The sequence below is a fragment of the Parasteatoda tepidariorum genome, chromosome 10 (assembly GCF_043381705.1).
Source record: "Parasteatoda tepidariorum isolate YZ-2023 chromosome 10, CAS_Ptep_4.0, whole genome shotgun sequence".
NCBI classification, from domain to species: Eukaryota; Metazoa; Arthropoda; class Arachnida; order Araneae; family Theridiidae; genus Parasteatoda; species Parasteatoda tepidariorum.
In genome coordinates, this window is record NC_092213.1 from 51,749,688 (window position 1) to 51,762,690 (window position 13,003).

At 27.9% G+C, this 13,003-nt stretch overlaps 1 protein-coding gene across 3 annotated transcripts in view; it reads left to right on the forward strand.

Annotated features, from left to right (window-relative positions):
- Nucleotides 1-13,003, forward strand: part of LOC107441156 (myosin heavy chain 10) — a 100,302-nt gene that overhangs the window by 44,955 nt on the left and 42,344 nt on the right. Inside the window, exons 3-9 of one of the 3 annotated variants that reach the window (XM_071187214.1) lie at nucleotides 5,746-5,773; nucleotides 7,083-7,185; nucleotides 9,039-9,062; nucleotides 10,427-10,519; nucleotides 11,646-11,709; nucleotides 12,139-12,237; nucleotides 12,524-12,667. In XM_071187214.1, coding sequence (XP_071043315.1) covers nucleotides 5,746-5,773; nucleotides 7,083-7,185; nucleotides 9,039-9,062; nucleotides 10,427-10,519; nucleotides 11,646-11,709; nucleotides 12,139-12,237; nucleotides 12,524-12,667 — 555 coding nt within the window. Of the gene's footprint in view, nucleotides 1-2,657; nucleotides 2,912-5,745; nucleotides 5,774-7,082; nucleotides 7,186-9,038; nucleotides 9,063-10,426; nucleotides 10,520-11,645; nucleotides 11,710-12,138; nucleotides 12,238-12,523; nucleotides 12,668-13,003 lie in introns of those variants that run through there. The other 2 variants (XM_071187216.1, XM_071187215.1) reach the window with 2 other exon arrangements.

The window sequence follows — 13,003 nt, forward strand, 5'->3', positions numbered from 1 at the left end:
TTCCCAAGACAAAAAATGCCATGCCCATTGTAGTAGTAGTTCGTATATTATCCAATTAACAAGTTAATTTTATCTAAATTTTTTTTTCTTCTCCCTTTTACTACTTGAAGTGGTATAACCCGTGCATCAACGGTTTCATTGTAAGTTTGGCTTTCCTGCCTATTGACTATAATCCGTGAAAAGTAACTTTTACAGGGGTAAGTTTTTCAAAAATTGTTTCTAATTCTAATAATAGTGCAGCGTTTCCCAAATGGTGTTCCGTGGAACCTTAGGGTTCTGTGGAAGGGTGACAAGAGTTCCGAGAGTTAGGACTTTTTTTCCCTTTTTTTTTTTTAAAAGCCAGTTAGGATTTTTAAAACTTGGTGTTGAATTTAAATCCAATTAATTATTTATTTTTTATTTAATAACTCCGTTATTTGTATGAAATTATTTAATCAAAATGTTTCAATTAAAATTCATTTTCTGTTATACATACACTAAAATCAAACTAAGAACTGGACTAGATACCGCTTCATATCTGTTAATTCAACTGCCTGACATAAATTTAATTCCTACACTAATTTTGGTAAAACGATATGATGAAAAAAAATTTCATTCACCATTCAGTCACTAGATATTTTCAAAATAATTATTAAAATTTAGATGGTACAATTTATAATAATTAATTGTATTTCGTTAATAATTAATATATTCTACAATTGCTAATAAAATTTATTTATTAAGTCACGGGGTTCCGACAAAGGAATGTTGATCATTTGGGGTTCCGACTGCTGAATGTTGATCATTTGGGGTTCCGACAAAGGAATGTTGATCATTTGGGGTTCAGACAAAGGAATGTTGATCATTTGGGGTTCCGACAAAGAAATGTTGATCATTTGGGGTTCCGACAAAGGAATGTTGATCATTTGGGGTTCCACAGTCGAAAAGAAATCGGAATAGTGAGCACATATCGCAGAAATATTTGAAAAAAAAAAAAAAATTTTTTTTTCTTGCAATTTCTTTTGTATGAAATCTTTACATTAAACTAAAAATCGTCATATCCACATTGTTGCGTCTGACGTCTCGAACTGAAATAAGAAGTTCTATTATCTTTCCGCGATTTTAAGTTTTTCCCCGTCTATCTCAATCGCAAGGGTAGCGCTGTTTTTTCTAACATCAATAAATTTTCGATAAGAGCTGCACTATTTAATATCAGATCCGGACTTTCCCAAAATTTATTTCTCAATCATGCTCGGCTGATAAAAGTTATTATATTTCAAATTTTAGTATCTAACTTGCAATCCTATTAAGTGCTGTTTGACATTAGGTGAAGTGTTCCTTTCCTTAAGTTTGATAAATGCGCCTCCACATTTTACTGTTTTTACAGAAGGTAAAATAAGAGAATAAATAAATTGAAGAGTGAATTTTTTTTATTTATAATTTTATCTTATTATTTTTCCTGTTTATTCGCAATTTTAATTGTGAATCATGATTGATAACGTTTAACTTTTGTGATTCAAAAGCAATTTTATGATGTATATATATTTATTTTAAAAATAACTATTTTAATCTAAAAATTTCGATACATCTGATTCCACTAACGAAATATATGTGTTGTAAAAATTTTACTTTTTTGGATCATGATTATACATCTCAAGATATGTATGTATCATATCAGAATATTAAAACAACAGGTTACGTAATATAAACAAAAAAAAAAATTCCTACTGGTTTTGCTCTCATACGCAAGCTGGTTTAATTTTAAATCACTAAAAAAAAGCATAAGAATAATAAAATACTGGAAAAAATGTTTTAAAAACTACAAGCCATTAATATCAGCTGTGGCGGCTCTCGGATAGAGCGTTCGCCTTCCAATGAGGTGACCTGGGTTCGAATCCCAGCGTCGATTCGCACCCACCACTGTGCTGACGTAAAATATCCTCAGTGTTAGACGGATCCTGGGTTAGTCCCTTTACCGTCAGGCTAACCGTGGGAGGTTTTTTGGTTTTCCTCTCCATGTAACGCAAATACAAGTTAGTTCTATCAAAATGTCCTCCGCCAAGAAAAATTTCTCCCAATATTTGATCCAGTAGCTACCTTGTTTTCTGGATTGGGTTCAAAATTACGAGGCTACAGATTTGAACATTGGTTGTCGTATACCCAAAATTAGGTAGTCTGTTCAACGACGATTATAAAATAAAAACCGCTAATATACTTGCACCTGTCGAATATTACATAAATTTTTTTTACCTTTAATAGTTGTTTAAAAAAAAAATTTAGTTAAAAGAAAGAATTGTTGATGGATTTCAACCAGGGCATTCAGCAGTCTCTGATCTTGAAATTGTACTTATCTATATTGCCCGGATGAATAAGACTTGGAGTGTTAGTTTTAAATTTTAAATTTTTATACGACTTTTATAAATGCAATTTTTTGATATTGCAATACCGAGTCCAGAAATTCCCTTAACTAAGCACTTAATTACACTAAGCACTTAATTAAATTCATTAAAAGGTATTGGCTTTGGATAAATAGGAATAAAATAAAGACAAAGAAGTTGGTAAATTAAACTTTGTGTTATGGTAAAAACTTAAGATTCGTTAACCTATTGCATGATATGTTTAAAAAGAAATTATAAAGGTACATTTATTTTATCTTGATTGTGACTCATGATGATGTCATACATAGTTGTGGGTGAAATTATGGGGGACCTCAAATCTGTCCTGTCACTAGGCGTTGGCGTTTAGTGCAGTGACCTCCCTTTTCTACAATTCGATCTTTTCAACTTTAATTTGTGACGGCAAATCCGTTTTTATCAAAATATAGTCATGGTTTCTTTTTTTAAAGATTAACGCACAAGAAAAAGAAACCCAAAAGAATGTAGCACTGTCTGATGACAGGTGGTTGACCTTGCCAAGGTGAACGATGTTATCGGTAATGCAAGTTTCCCGCCATTCCTCTCCTTTCTTCAAATTGACTTTCTCTGTGTCGAGTTTTTCTCTTTATTCTATTTAACTAGTTCACATATGTCAAGGTCGAGGCGGCATGATAGAATTTTTTCAACATTGGGTTATCGCTTATTATAAAAAAAGAATAATTGACGCAATGTAAATTTTTAAGTTTTTTTTTCTCCCTTCAGTCGTTCTATTGTAACCAACTTCGTCGTGATTAAAATTCGATTGAATTGTTTCGTTATTTGAGGAATATTTCTCTAAATTGCTTACTAACGCTTTATGTCTTTTAGAAAACTTAGTTGAAGTGGACTGTTTATTTAAGTTTATTTTATAAGTTGCGAGAATTTAAATAAATTTTTTTTAATATGAAGGCAATTTTTTCTAATTAACTTTAAATTGTATATTTGTTCTAATAAAAGTATAAAAATATTTTTTATAATTAAAATCCTATTTTCTTAATTATTAAAAGAAGACATTGTGATAAGTTAGTTTCTAAAATAAATCTATTTTCTATTACTCCAAACTACATCTTAATTTCTGAATTCTGAATGCATAACTGGGATTATTTTAAGCATATCTTTTGCTCGTGGCTAGGCTAGGATTAGCAATGAGCTTACTTGTTATTTTATGTCAATGAGTAAGATTTTATTTTCTAAATAGCAGAAAGTAATAGATTTATTCTTCTATGAAAGTTAAATGATATCCTTTGAATTACACTGGTATAAATAATTCTGGAATTATCTGATATGGAGATCCAGAGGTTTGTGCAATGGCTTAGTTTTATGATAAAGTTTTCAACGTTTATAAACTAGAATTCTTTTTTCATAAAAGTGTATTTTTTCTTAAAATGATAATATTAACCGTGGCTTACATAGACTTAAGTGCGTCCTCCCACAAAATTAATAAGTGCGCCCTTTCTGAGACTTATTAAAATCATAATATGAAAAAAGAACACGATGGTGAAGAGGTGATGGGGAAGTTTTTATATCCGTTTTGCAATTGCAACGACAGAGTGCGTAGGGTTTTTAAAAAGTGCTTTAAGGGTGGTAATTTTCGATTTTCGTTTTTTAAAAGCCCTTAAAGGTGCTTTTTTCATTGGGTGTTTTTAAAAAGTGCTTAATTTTCCCCTTTTCGAAATGAGATTTTTCCTTTACCATGTTGATTTTCGCTTCGAATTATGCAAAAAGACACAGTTCACATTGCTCTATGCAACGTTTTCACAATTAATTAAACCCCAATCTATTTCGGTGTATTGTCAGTCCGTAGCGTATGAAAACGCCATTCGTTTTACATAATTCAAAATTTCATGAATTTTGTTAATTGTCAAAAACAATGCCAAAAGGTTTTTTTTTTATTTATTTTTTTTTTTTTTGCATAACGGTTAAAACGAGAAAACCGTTTATTATCAAAAACTTTCCAACCTTGCCTAATTATGATATTTTTAATTATGATGAAATGCTTAAAAATATTTTTTGAGTGCTTGAAAAGGTGCCTATTTTTTGTTGAATAATTTGGCTACGCATCCTGATAGACTTAAGTGTGCCCTATCTGAGACTTATTAAAATCATAATATGAAATAAGAACAAGATGGTGAAGAGGTGATGGGGAAGTTTTTATATCCGTATTGTAATTGCAATGAAAAGGTACTGAATTGAAACATTGTATGCAATTACCTCGTTGAAATGATATTTATCTGAATAATGCATGAAAATAACACGCATCTTACAATAATTATATTCAAAGTTTATAGTTAAGAATTAATATTATTTATAAAGTGAATTAAAGAAATATCTTATCAAAAGTTACAATAAAAATATTTATTTATTTATTTATTATTATTATTTTTTTTTTGAGCGTGAGCCCTCCTGACCCTTGATATAATTTTAAAAGATAAATTTAACTTTATACTGACTAATTTAAATTCATTAATTTAAGTTATATATATATGCTTTTGCTCTAAGTGGAGTTTAGGCTAAGCCTTTGTTTTCTTGCTTAATGATAAATGACTATCAGCTTGACCCATCTTTCACGTTTTGAGCTTCTATTGACCAATATGTATAGCAGTTATGTTTTAAACATTCTATAAAAATTTCTTTCGCAACATAAGATGTAAATATTGTATTCAGAGCAGTTATTGTTGCTTATATAATCCTATGAATTACTTTGAATAGTTTTCTGTAGAATAATATTGAATAATTTAAATAGATAATTTATTAAAGAGTGTAAAAAATATTAATATACTTTCACATTTTTTACATTTTAAGAAATTTTATTTGCAGTTCTTAAATTTGCAGTTTATTTATACATTTTAGCTATGCAATTTACCTTAAATACTGGTTAGAAGTATTAGCTAGCACAAGTTAGATCTTTCACAGACCAATAAAATATATTTACAAATCTTGAAACATAGTTATTTGTTAGCGTTGTGTGATTTAGACTCTTATACTAATTTGCAATTAACTTAAAAATTAAGTATGGTTAAAGGTATGGTAAAATTTTTTTTAACTGTGAGATAGTATTTAAATTTAATAAGTAATTCAACAATATACAATGTTTAGAAATAATTGTCCTATTTAAAAATTATTATTTTGATAGAATAATTAAAGGGACTCTTAATAAATCTCACTCATCCAGTTATCTTTCAATGCAGCTGTTGAGATTTTTGTATAACAATTTATGTAGAACCTTTTTTTTTTGTATTTAAATCTTTTAATGTTTTAAATAACTTCACTGCTATTTTAGGAATTTTTGATGTAATTTTTCTTTGACTTTTATCTTATACTTTTCACGTTCTGAATTTGGTTTTATTTGCAGATCGGGAGGATCAATCTATATTGTGCACGTAAGTAACCATTATTTGTATTAAAAAAATTTCAATTCATTTATTTATTATGTGCTTATGCTAAATATTATGCTACAGATTATTTAAAAATTTGCTATTATCTAATTCACATCAAAAATGTTAATTCAAAAGTGGGAAAGTTCACACATTTCTTTTGAGGCTTTAATCTACACTTATGACCTCAGTGGATCTTCTTTAATGGCGTCTTGATCCACTGGAACCATTGTAAGTCTTAATTGAAAAAAAATAATGATTTGGGTGATACAAATGTCTTCTTTAAGAATATTAAATAAAAAAAATATCCTTTACTAATAAATGATATTTTTTAAAAAAAATAGTCCGCAGTGGACTGATCGTTAAGATCCCAGCAGATCACCGAAGTCAAGCATCACTGTCTTCGGTCAGTGTGCGGGTGGGTGACCACTTGGATCAGCCTGCGTAGGGGCCGAGGGTGTGCGGTATTGGTCCTCGTTAAACTGTTCTACCGTAAAGTGCTCGACTTCTGGTGCAGGTCGTCAGGCTACCGAAGGGGGGGGGGGTGCCATCCCCTCTGCAGAGGATCAAAATTGTAATGGCATGTCTTCGGATCATCCTCAGGGATGTTTCCCAGACCGTCGCCACTAGCCCATTGTGCAGCTCTAGAGCGACGTAGATGAACAAACAAACAAACAAACATTTTAAAATAAATAAAATGTAGTGATGACTAAAAATTTTATTTTTAAGAAAATATGCAAAACAAAAGAAAAAAAAGTGAAATGAAACAACCGTTATAGCTTGCTATTAATATGCTATTAATAGGAAATTTTTATTTTATTCAACATTGAAAAATATTTTCTTGTCATAGCTAATAATTCCAGTTTATCATTATTATGTCTTAAAATTCGAAATTGTTATAGAATTTATGATGAACCTTGTATATGAAACCTTAATCATCCAAATATTAATTTGGGCCTATTGGACCGCTGATCCGTATGTGCATATTACCGCTGGTCCGTACGGACCGCTGATCCGTATTGAAAGCTAGGAAAATTTGAATCCTATTTTTAACATATATTTTTACTTTCTCTTAATTCAACAAAATTTTTGAATTTTATTACTTAAATTAGGCAATATAGAAATAATTATGTTTGTTTTTATAACTTTTCTACATAATCAAGAAATTTCTCAATCCATTCTATAGTATCTAGAATAAGAAAACTATATGTATTGCAATAACTGAACCAAAAAATATATAAAATATTAAATGTATATTTAATGTTACGTAATGTTTATTTAATGTTTAATGTTAAATGTATATTTAATGTTACAGGGGAGAATCTGGTGCTGGGAAAACTGAAAATACCAAGAAAGTCATACAATATCTTGCCTTTGTTGCCTCATCAAAACCTCGTTCCTCATCTGCTTCTCATTCCGTAAGCAAAGTGAATTGAATTGTCTGAGAGTTATATTGTATTTAAATTTTTCTGAATTTTAATCTAAATTATTATTTAATTTAAATCTATACTTGCAATATATATATGAAGCTTGACCATATTTTAAAAGCCTACTAATTTGATACTTTAAAAATAAGTTAAAATTTGTATAGTTTTCTTGAGTTTGAGGCAAGGACACCAACTAATTTAAACAGAATTTTTAAATTTTTTTTTTAATTAGCTCATTAAGAATTTGTGCTGTACAGTGCACAAAAAAATAAACGGACCACCTAAAATAACTTCTGATCTAATGATTGGATCTTCACTTTCTAGCTCTCAACTTAATGGTTCAAGAGTGTTGACCTCAAATAGGCTAACTAATTATTGCAGACGATATTTAAAGGCAGGAAATCAGACACAAAACATCTTTCTCTGAATATACATACCTTTTTTATTGGCTGATTCAGATTTCAGACCATCAAAATATGGTGCCAATAGTTTCGTCAGGACAGCAGTCCATAGTTTTGACTCCTTAATGTTAATTATACTTTTTGTGTATTTCACCAAATATCTAGAACTTTTTTAAGTGAATTGAAGCATTTTTGCACACTCTTATAAAGTTTGTTTATCCAAAGATAATTCCAAGAAAAGTATTACTTTTAATAAATATTTGTTATTTTTTATTTATTTAATGTAGTTTAAAATATTTAGAGTTTTATGGTATTTAATTTTTTACATCATTTTAAAGAATGCAATTTTAAAAGGCAAAATACAAAATTTGAGGGAAATCTTGAAAGCATGCACAGTTAGTTGAGATTTATATCAATACTAGTTTCCGATTTGTAAGTTCACAAATTGATATTTTGGAATGTTTTTTTGTGGTCATTTTATTCAGTGAAATGTCTTTTATCAAGCTTAATTATTTAATTTTAATTTTTAAGGCTTTATAAATTTCTGTAAAGTTTATTCAAAGCTACTATAATAGCTTTGATAAAGTAGCACATTGAAATTTGGTAACTAAGTTCATTAACAACATTTTAATGGATAAAATTAAACAAAAACCTTCCAAAATATTAATTTGTGTCTTAAAATAGGGAATTTGTATACATGTAAATCCTGCTTTTCTTTTATGAGACAATGCTTTCTTTTTTATGAGACATTATTTATTAATAAGTTAGTTTGATTACAGATTCTTAAAATTTACTTTGGTTTCTATTTTAATTGACAAAAACTGATTTGGATACTAAAAAATTATTTTACGTGAGCAACCCCATAAAATAAGTTCATTTAAAAACTACAAAAGAGACTTTTATTAAACTCCACATTTGGAAATGATTGCTGAATTTTATTGTTTTTGTGAAGAAAAATCTAAAATTCTATGTACCATTTTTTTGCTTTCCCTTTCTTAAAATTTATTAATTATACGAACAATCTTATTTTTTTGTTTTGTTTTGAAAGATGTTATGAAGTAAACAGCAATCATTATGTCTGGGAAATTTATATGTTCCTGTTTCTTTGTCAATCATGTTTGTCTGGGAAATTTATATAAAGATTACACCTTTCTGCTCTCCCTCCCTGTTTATGCAATTCTGTTTATGTAGTTACCTCCTTTAGCGAAAAGAAGCAAGAGATAGAAGAATCTTATAATAAAGAAAATAATTATATAAAATTTGTGAAGCATTTTTTTATAAACATTCTGCCTATTTTAAGCGATTAGTGTTACCTTTATGTTTATTTCTCAGTGCATGTTTAAAATTTATCATCTTTTGTGTTCTTTGTCTTGTTCTATCTTTTTTGTTTATCTTTTGTGTTTTTGCATGCATTTATCTTTCTTTTTTTTGTCTTCATTGCAGTATAATGTCCCACCTAATATAATTGTGAGTATTAATTTTTTTTACTTTCATATTTGGTATTGAGGATTTTTTGTCCTTACTGCACTTATTTTGTACATTTTTTTGTTACTTTCGTGTTTTTTTCTCGCATGTCAATGTGTTTCTAATCTGTTGCATGAATTTGATTTTCTGTTTTTTAGTGTGTTAAAAGTTAAAGGATACCAGTCATATTTCTGTTTATTTAGTTTATTTGTAGTTATGCTTATTCTATGTCTGTTTCAAGAGTTCAAAAATATTTTCATTATTTTGCGCTTTTAATTGTTTACTAATTTTGCCGAGTAGCTTGCAACATGTAAGCTTCAGAAAATTTAGTGCTCCTATTCAATTCAGAATACAGTACAGGACCCGTTATCCGGAAATCAGAAAACCGGAAAACCAAGAAACCGGAACGAAATTCGATACATTTTCCCACCATTTTTAAATTTTTTTTTTTTTCCTCATAAAATTTTAGGATTTTTCTTTCTTTGAAAGATGTTTACCATACCATCATTTTAGAAATAATCATTACTGTATTACTTCATCGTTTTTTCTTCTTTTTAAGATTATATCCTAATATTTTTTTTTTTTTTTAGTTGGGTTTAACAATAAAAAAAAAACGGCTTTTTGTAGGGATTCAGAAAATTGGAAAAATCAGTTATCCGGAATAGCGATGGTCCCGATCGTTCCAGATAATCGGTTCCCTACTGTATTACTTTTTTATTTGCTATTTAAGTTTGTTGTTTAAAAAATAGGGGGGAAAATTTATTTCACTCGATATATTATAGTCTAATAATTGAAGTTCCAAAATTTTGCCCGGGATCACAACTATTAGAAGGCTAAAATATAAAGTTTTGAACAAAAATAGTTGCTTATACCAAAATTAATTGCTTTATATTATTGATTTGTGAGCCATTTTTACTGACAAAGTGTAATATTTATTTTACTATAATTTTGCATGTACTGAATTTGAGTATGTTTAGAAAAGTTATATAATTTAAAAAAGTTTCTCTTATCAGCTTTACTTATTAGTAATTATGGGCCAAATAGATTGGCTTATTTTATAAGCCTTGGTGTACAACTTATTGCGAAAGTTTTAGTAATTCGATGTTTTGATATGAATATTTAAAGTACATGTGTATTCAAAGTACATATCTCATGCCTGATTCATTATGCCTTGTTTAAAAGTTGAAATAAACTAAACACTAAAGTTGTACTAGTTTTAAAAAAGGATGTGAATGACTTAACTGAACTTGAATATGGGGCTCATTTAAAAGTGAATATTCTGATTATTCAAATAAGGCATAATAAATCTTTTATTATTTAATTTTTCTTTTATTCTGCTTGTACACAATTTTTCATTACAATTTTAGGGTGAACTCGAGCAGCAGCTTCTACAGGCTAATCCAATTCTTGAAGCTTTTGGTAATGCCAAGACTGTAAAAAATGACAACTCTTCCAGATTTGTAAGTTCAGATACATTATTTTTGGTTTATATTTTTTTAGAAATTAAATTATTTATTTTAGTAAAATTTTGAATTTATTAAATTTATCTTTTAAAATATATTTATCAACACTATTAAAAAGAGTCTCAAACATTTATTAAATAAAGAGATGGTAAAATTTTTTATCTAAGGCTTTTCTTAATTAAAAATGGACATTTGTGGTTATAGAATGAAAAATATAGTAGCGATAGCAGTGCCACCATGTGAGATTCTAAAGAAGGGTAGGAGAAATGTTTCTCAATCTGAATATAATTTATCTGTTCTTGAAATGAGCGTATAAAGTCATACTAAAGGTGGATATATCCAGAATAGAATAGTGGCAGAATACATTGCACCATTTTTTCTATCAGAGTTCTCTGCAGATGTCAAAAGTCATAATTTTTTGCTTTATATCATCAATATTGCATCATTTATTCATTGATGTTCAACTTAAACAGTGCTTACTGTAAACAGTGACAATTTAACATTAAATTTTAAAAATTATGTTCACTGCTGTACTTTGTTCTATTATGAATGCATCGATTAACATGACTTAAGATTAACTTTAAATACTCTCATATGAATTAATAATAATCAGCTTTATGCAATTTGCGATGCAATCTTTCTACCTTTTACTTCTTTGTTTCTACCACTATCAAGCTTATCCATTTTTCAATTACGCAACTCTTTTAATATATTTTAATAACAGCTTCTTGAGGAATGATATTCTTAAATCAGTTAACCCTTTGATTGTTGGTCGACTTTTTCTGAACTCTCAGATGTGGGCTTTCCTGCTGTAAAAGAACGGTTTCTATATGTTATTGAATGGAAAAATAGTACATAGCGGGAAAACTACTGTATAATTTTACCCAGGGGACTCAATGCTAGGAGGGTTAAAAAATTTATAATCTTAAAAAAATTAGTTATGATTTTTGAGGTTATGCTAAGTATTTCACCTTATGAATTTGAATATATTTACTTTTTTATTTTGTCATGTTTTATTATGTATGTTAATGAGAAATTCAAAAAGCCAGTTTATTATTTTTAAGTAATTAGAATAATAATTTAATTTAGAAATTGTGTGGTAAAATGTTTATTTTTCTTTTAGGGGAAGTTTATTAGGATAAACTTTGATGCATCTGGGTTCATTGCTGGAGCTAATATTGAAACTTGTATCTTTTACTTTTTTTTAAAAAATTAAAAAAATTTTTTTTGTTGTTGAATTTCTGATGTAATTGTGGTTTGTCTAACTTTAAAAAAATATTCTATTTCAATTTTAAGTTAATCTGTAAAATTCATATTTTAAAATTCTAAAGAATATATTCATTTTTAATTATTCTGTAATATAAATTTTTGATATTTGTTTTATTTATAAAAGAATATTTAAAGAATTTGATTAATTACTATAAATTTTAATTTATTCTTTACTTACAAAAAAATTTTTTTTTTTCCCTTTCAAATTACATTTAAACAATATCTCGTGAAATTTTTAAGGTCTACATTTTATTTCAATAATATTTTTAAAAAATTTAACTAGATTATAAAATCTTAAATTTAGATTATTTTTTTCTCATTGTTAAGTACCTTAATTCAAAATTTAGATTTGTTAGAGAAATCTCGTGCCATTCGTCAAGCAAAAGATGAACGTTCTTTTCATATTTTTTATCAGTTGCTGCAAGGATCCACACCTGAGCAAAAAAGTAGGTTTACCATTGTTATCAAACTTGTAAGTTATGTTTATAAATCTTAAATATTAGTTTTCAAATATGCCTGCAGTAAAAAATATGTTTGTAATGAGAGGCATACATTTTGTATGTAGAAGTGTCCATAATGTGAGGTTTTACTGTTTTAATAATATATAAATTTCAATATAAATGTTTGTTTTTAGAGCTCTTCAAAATTGTCATTGATTTTATTATTTAATTGGGGAGCAATTACTTACATTTTTTATTAAAACTATTATTGCTAAAACTTTTTTTCTTTTAGAGAGCTTCCTTCTTGAGGATTCAAAGAACTACACATTTTTATCAAATGGACACGTAGCAGTTCCAGGTTTTGATGAGGTTGCGGAATTTAGAAGCACATGCAATGCCATGTCTATCATGGGACTACATACTGAAGATTTAAACGGTATTTATAGTCTTCTGTCATTGTTATCAATTTATTAGTTATAATTTTTTGTTTTCGTCTGCAACATATCTATTGTGTTAATGTAAGAGACTTATTTTTACAGACAAACAAATTTTTACGGAATTTTTTTATTTTTATTTTATTGAATAAATTAAAGCATTTTTATAGAAATATTTTAAGTAGTGTCTAATATTTGAAAATTTTTGTAAAGATAAATAATTTCATTTTTTCCATTTCATTAGTAATTCTTTTGCTTTGTCATTTGTATATATTTTAATCCTTTTGGCTCAATGTAACAGGTTTATTTTCATAAGTAATTAAAAATATTTTTTTTTA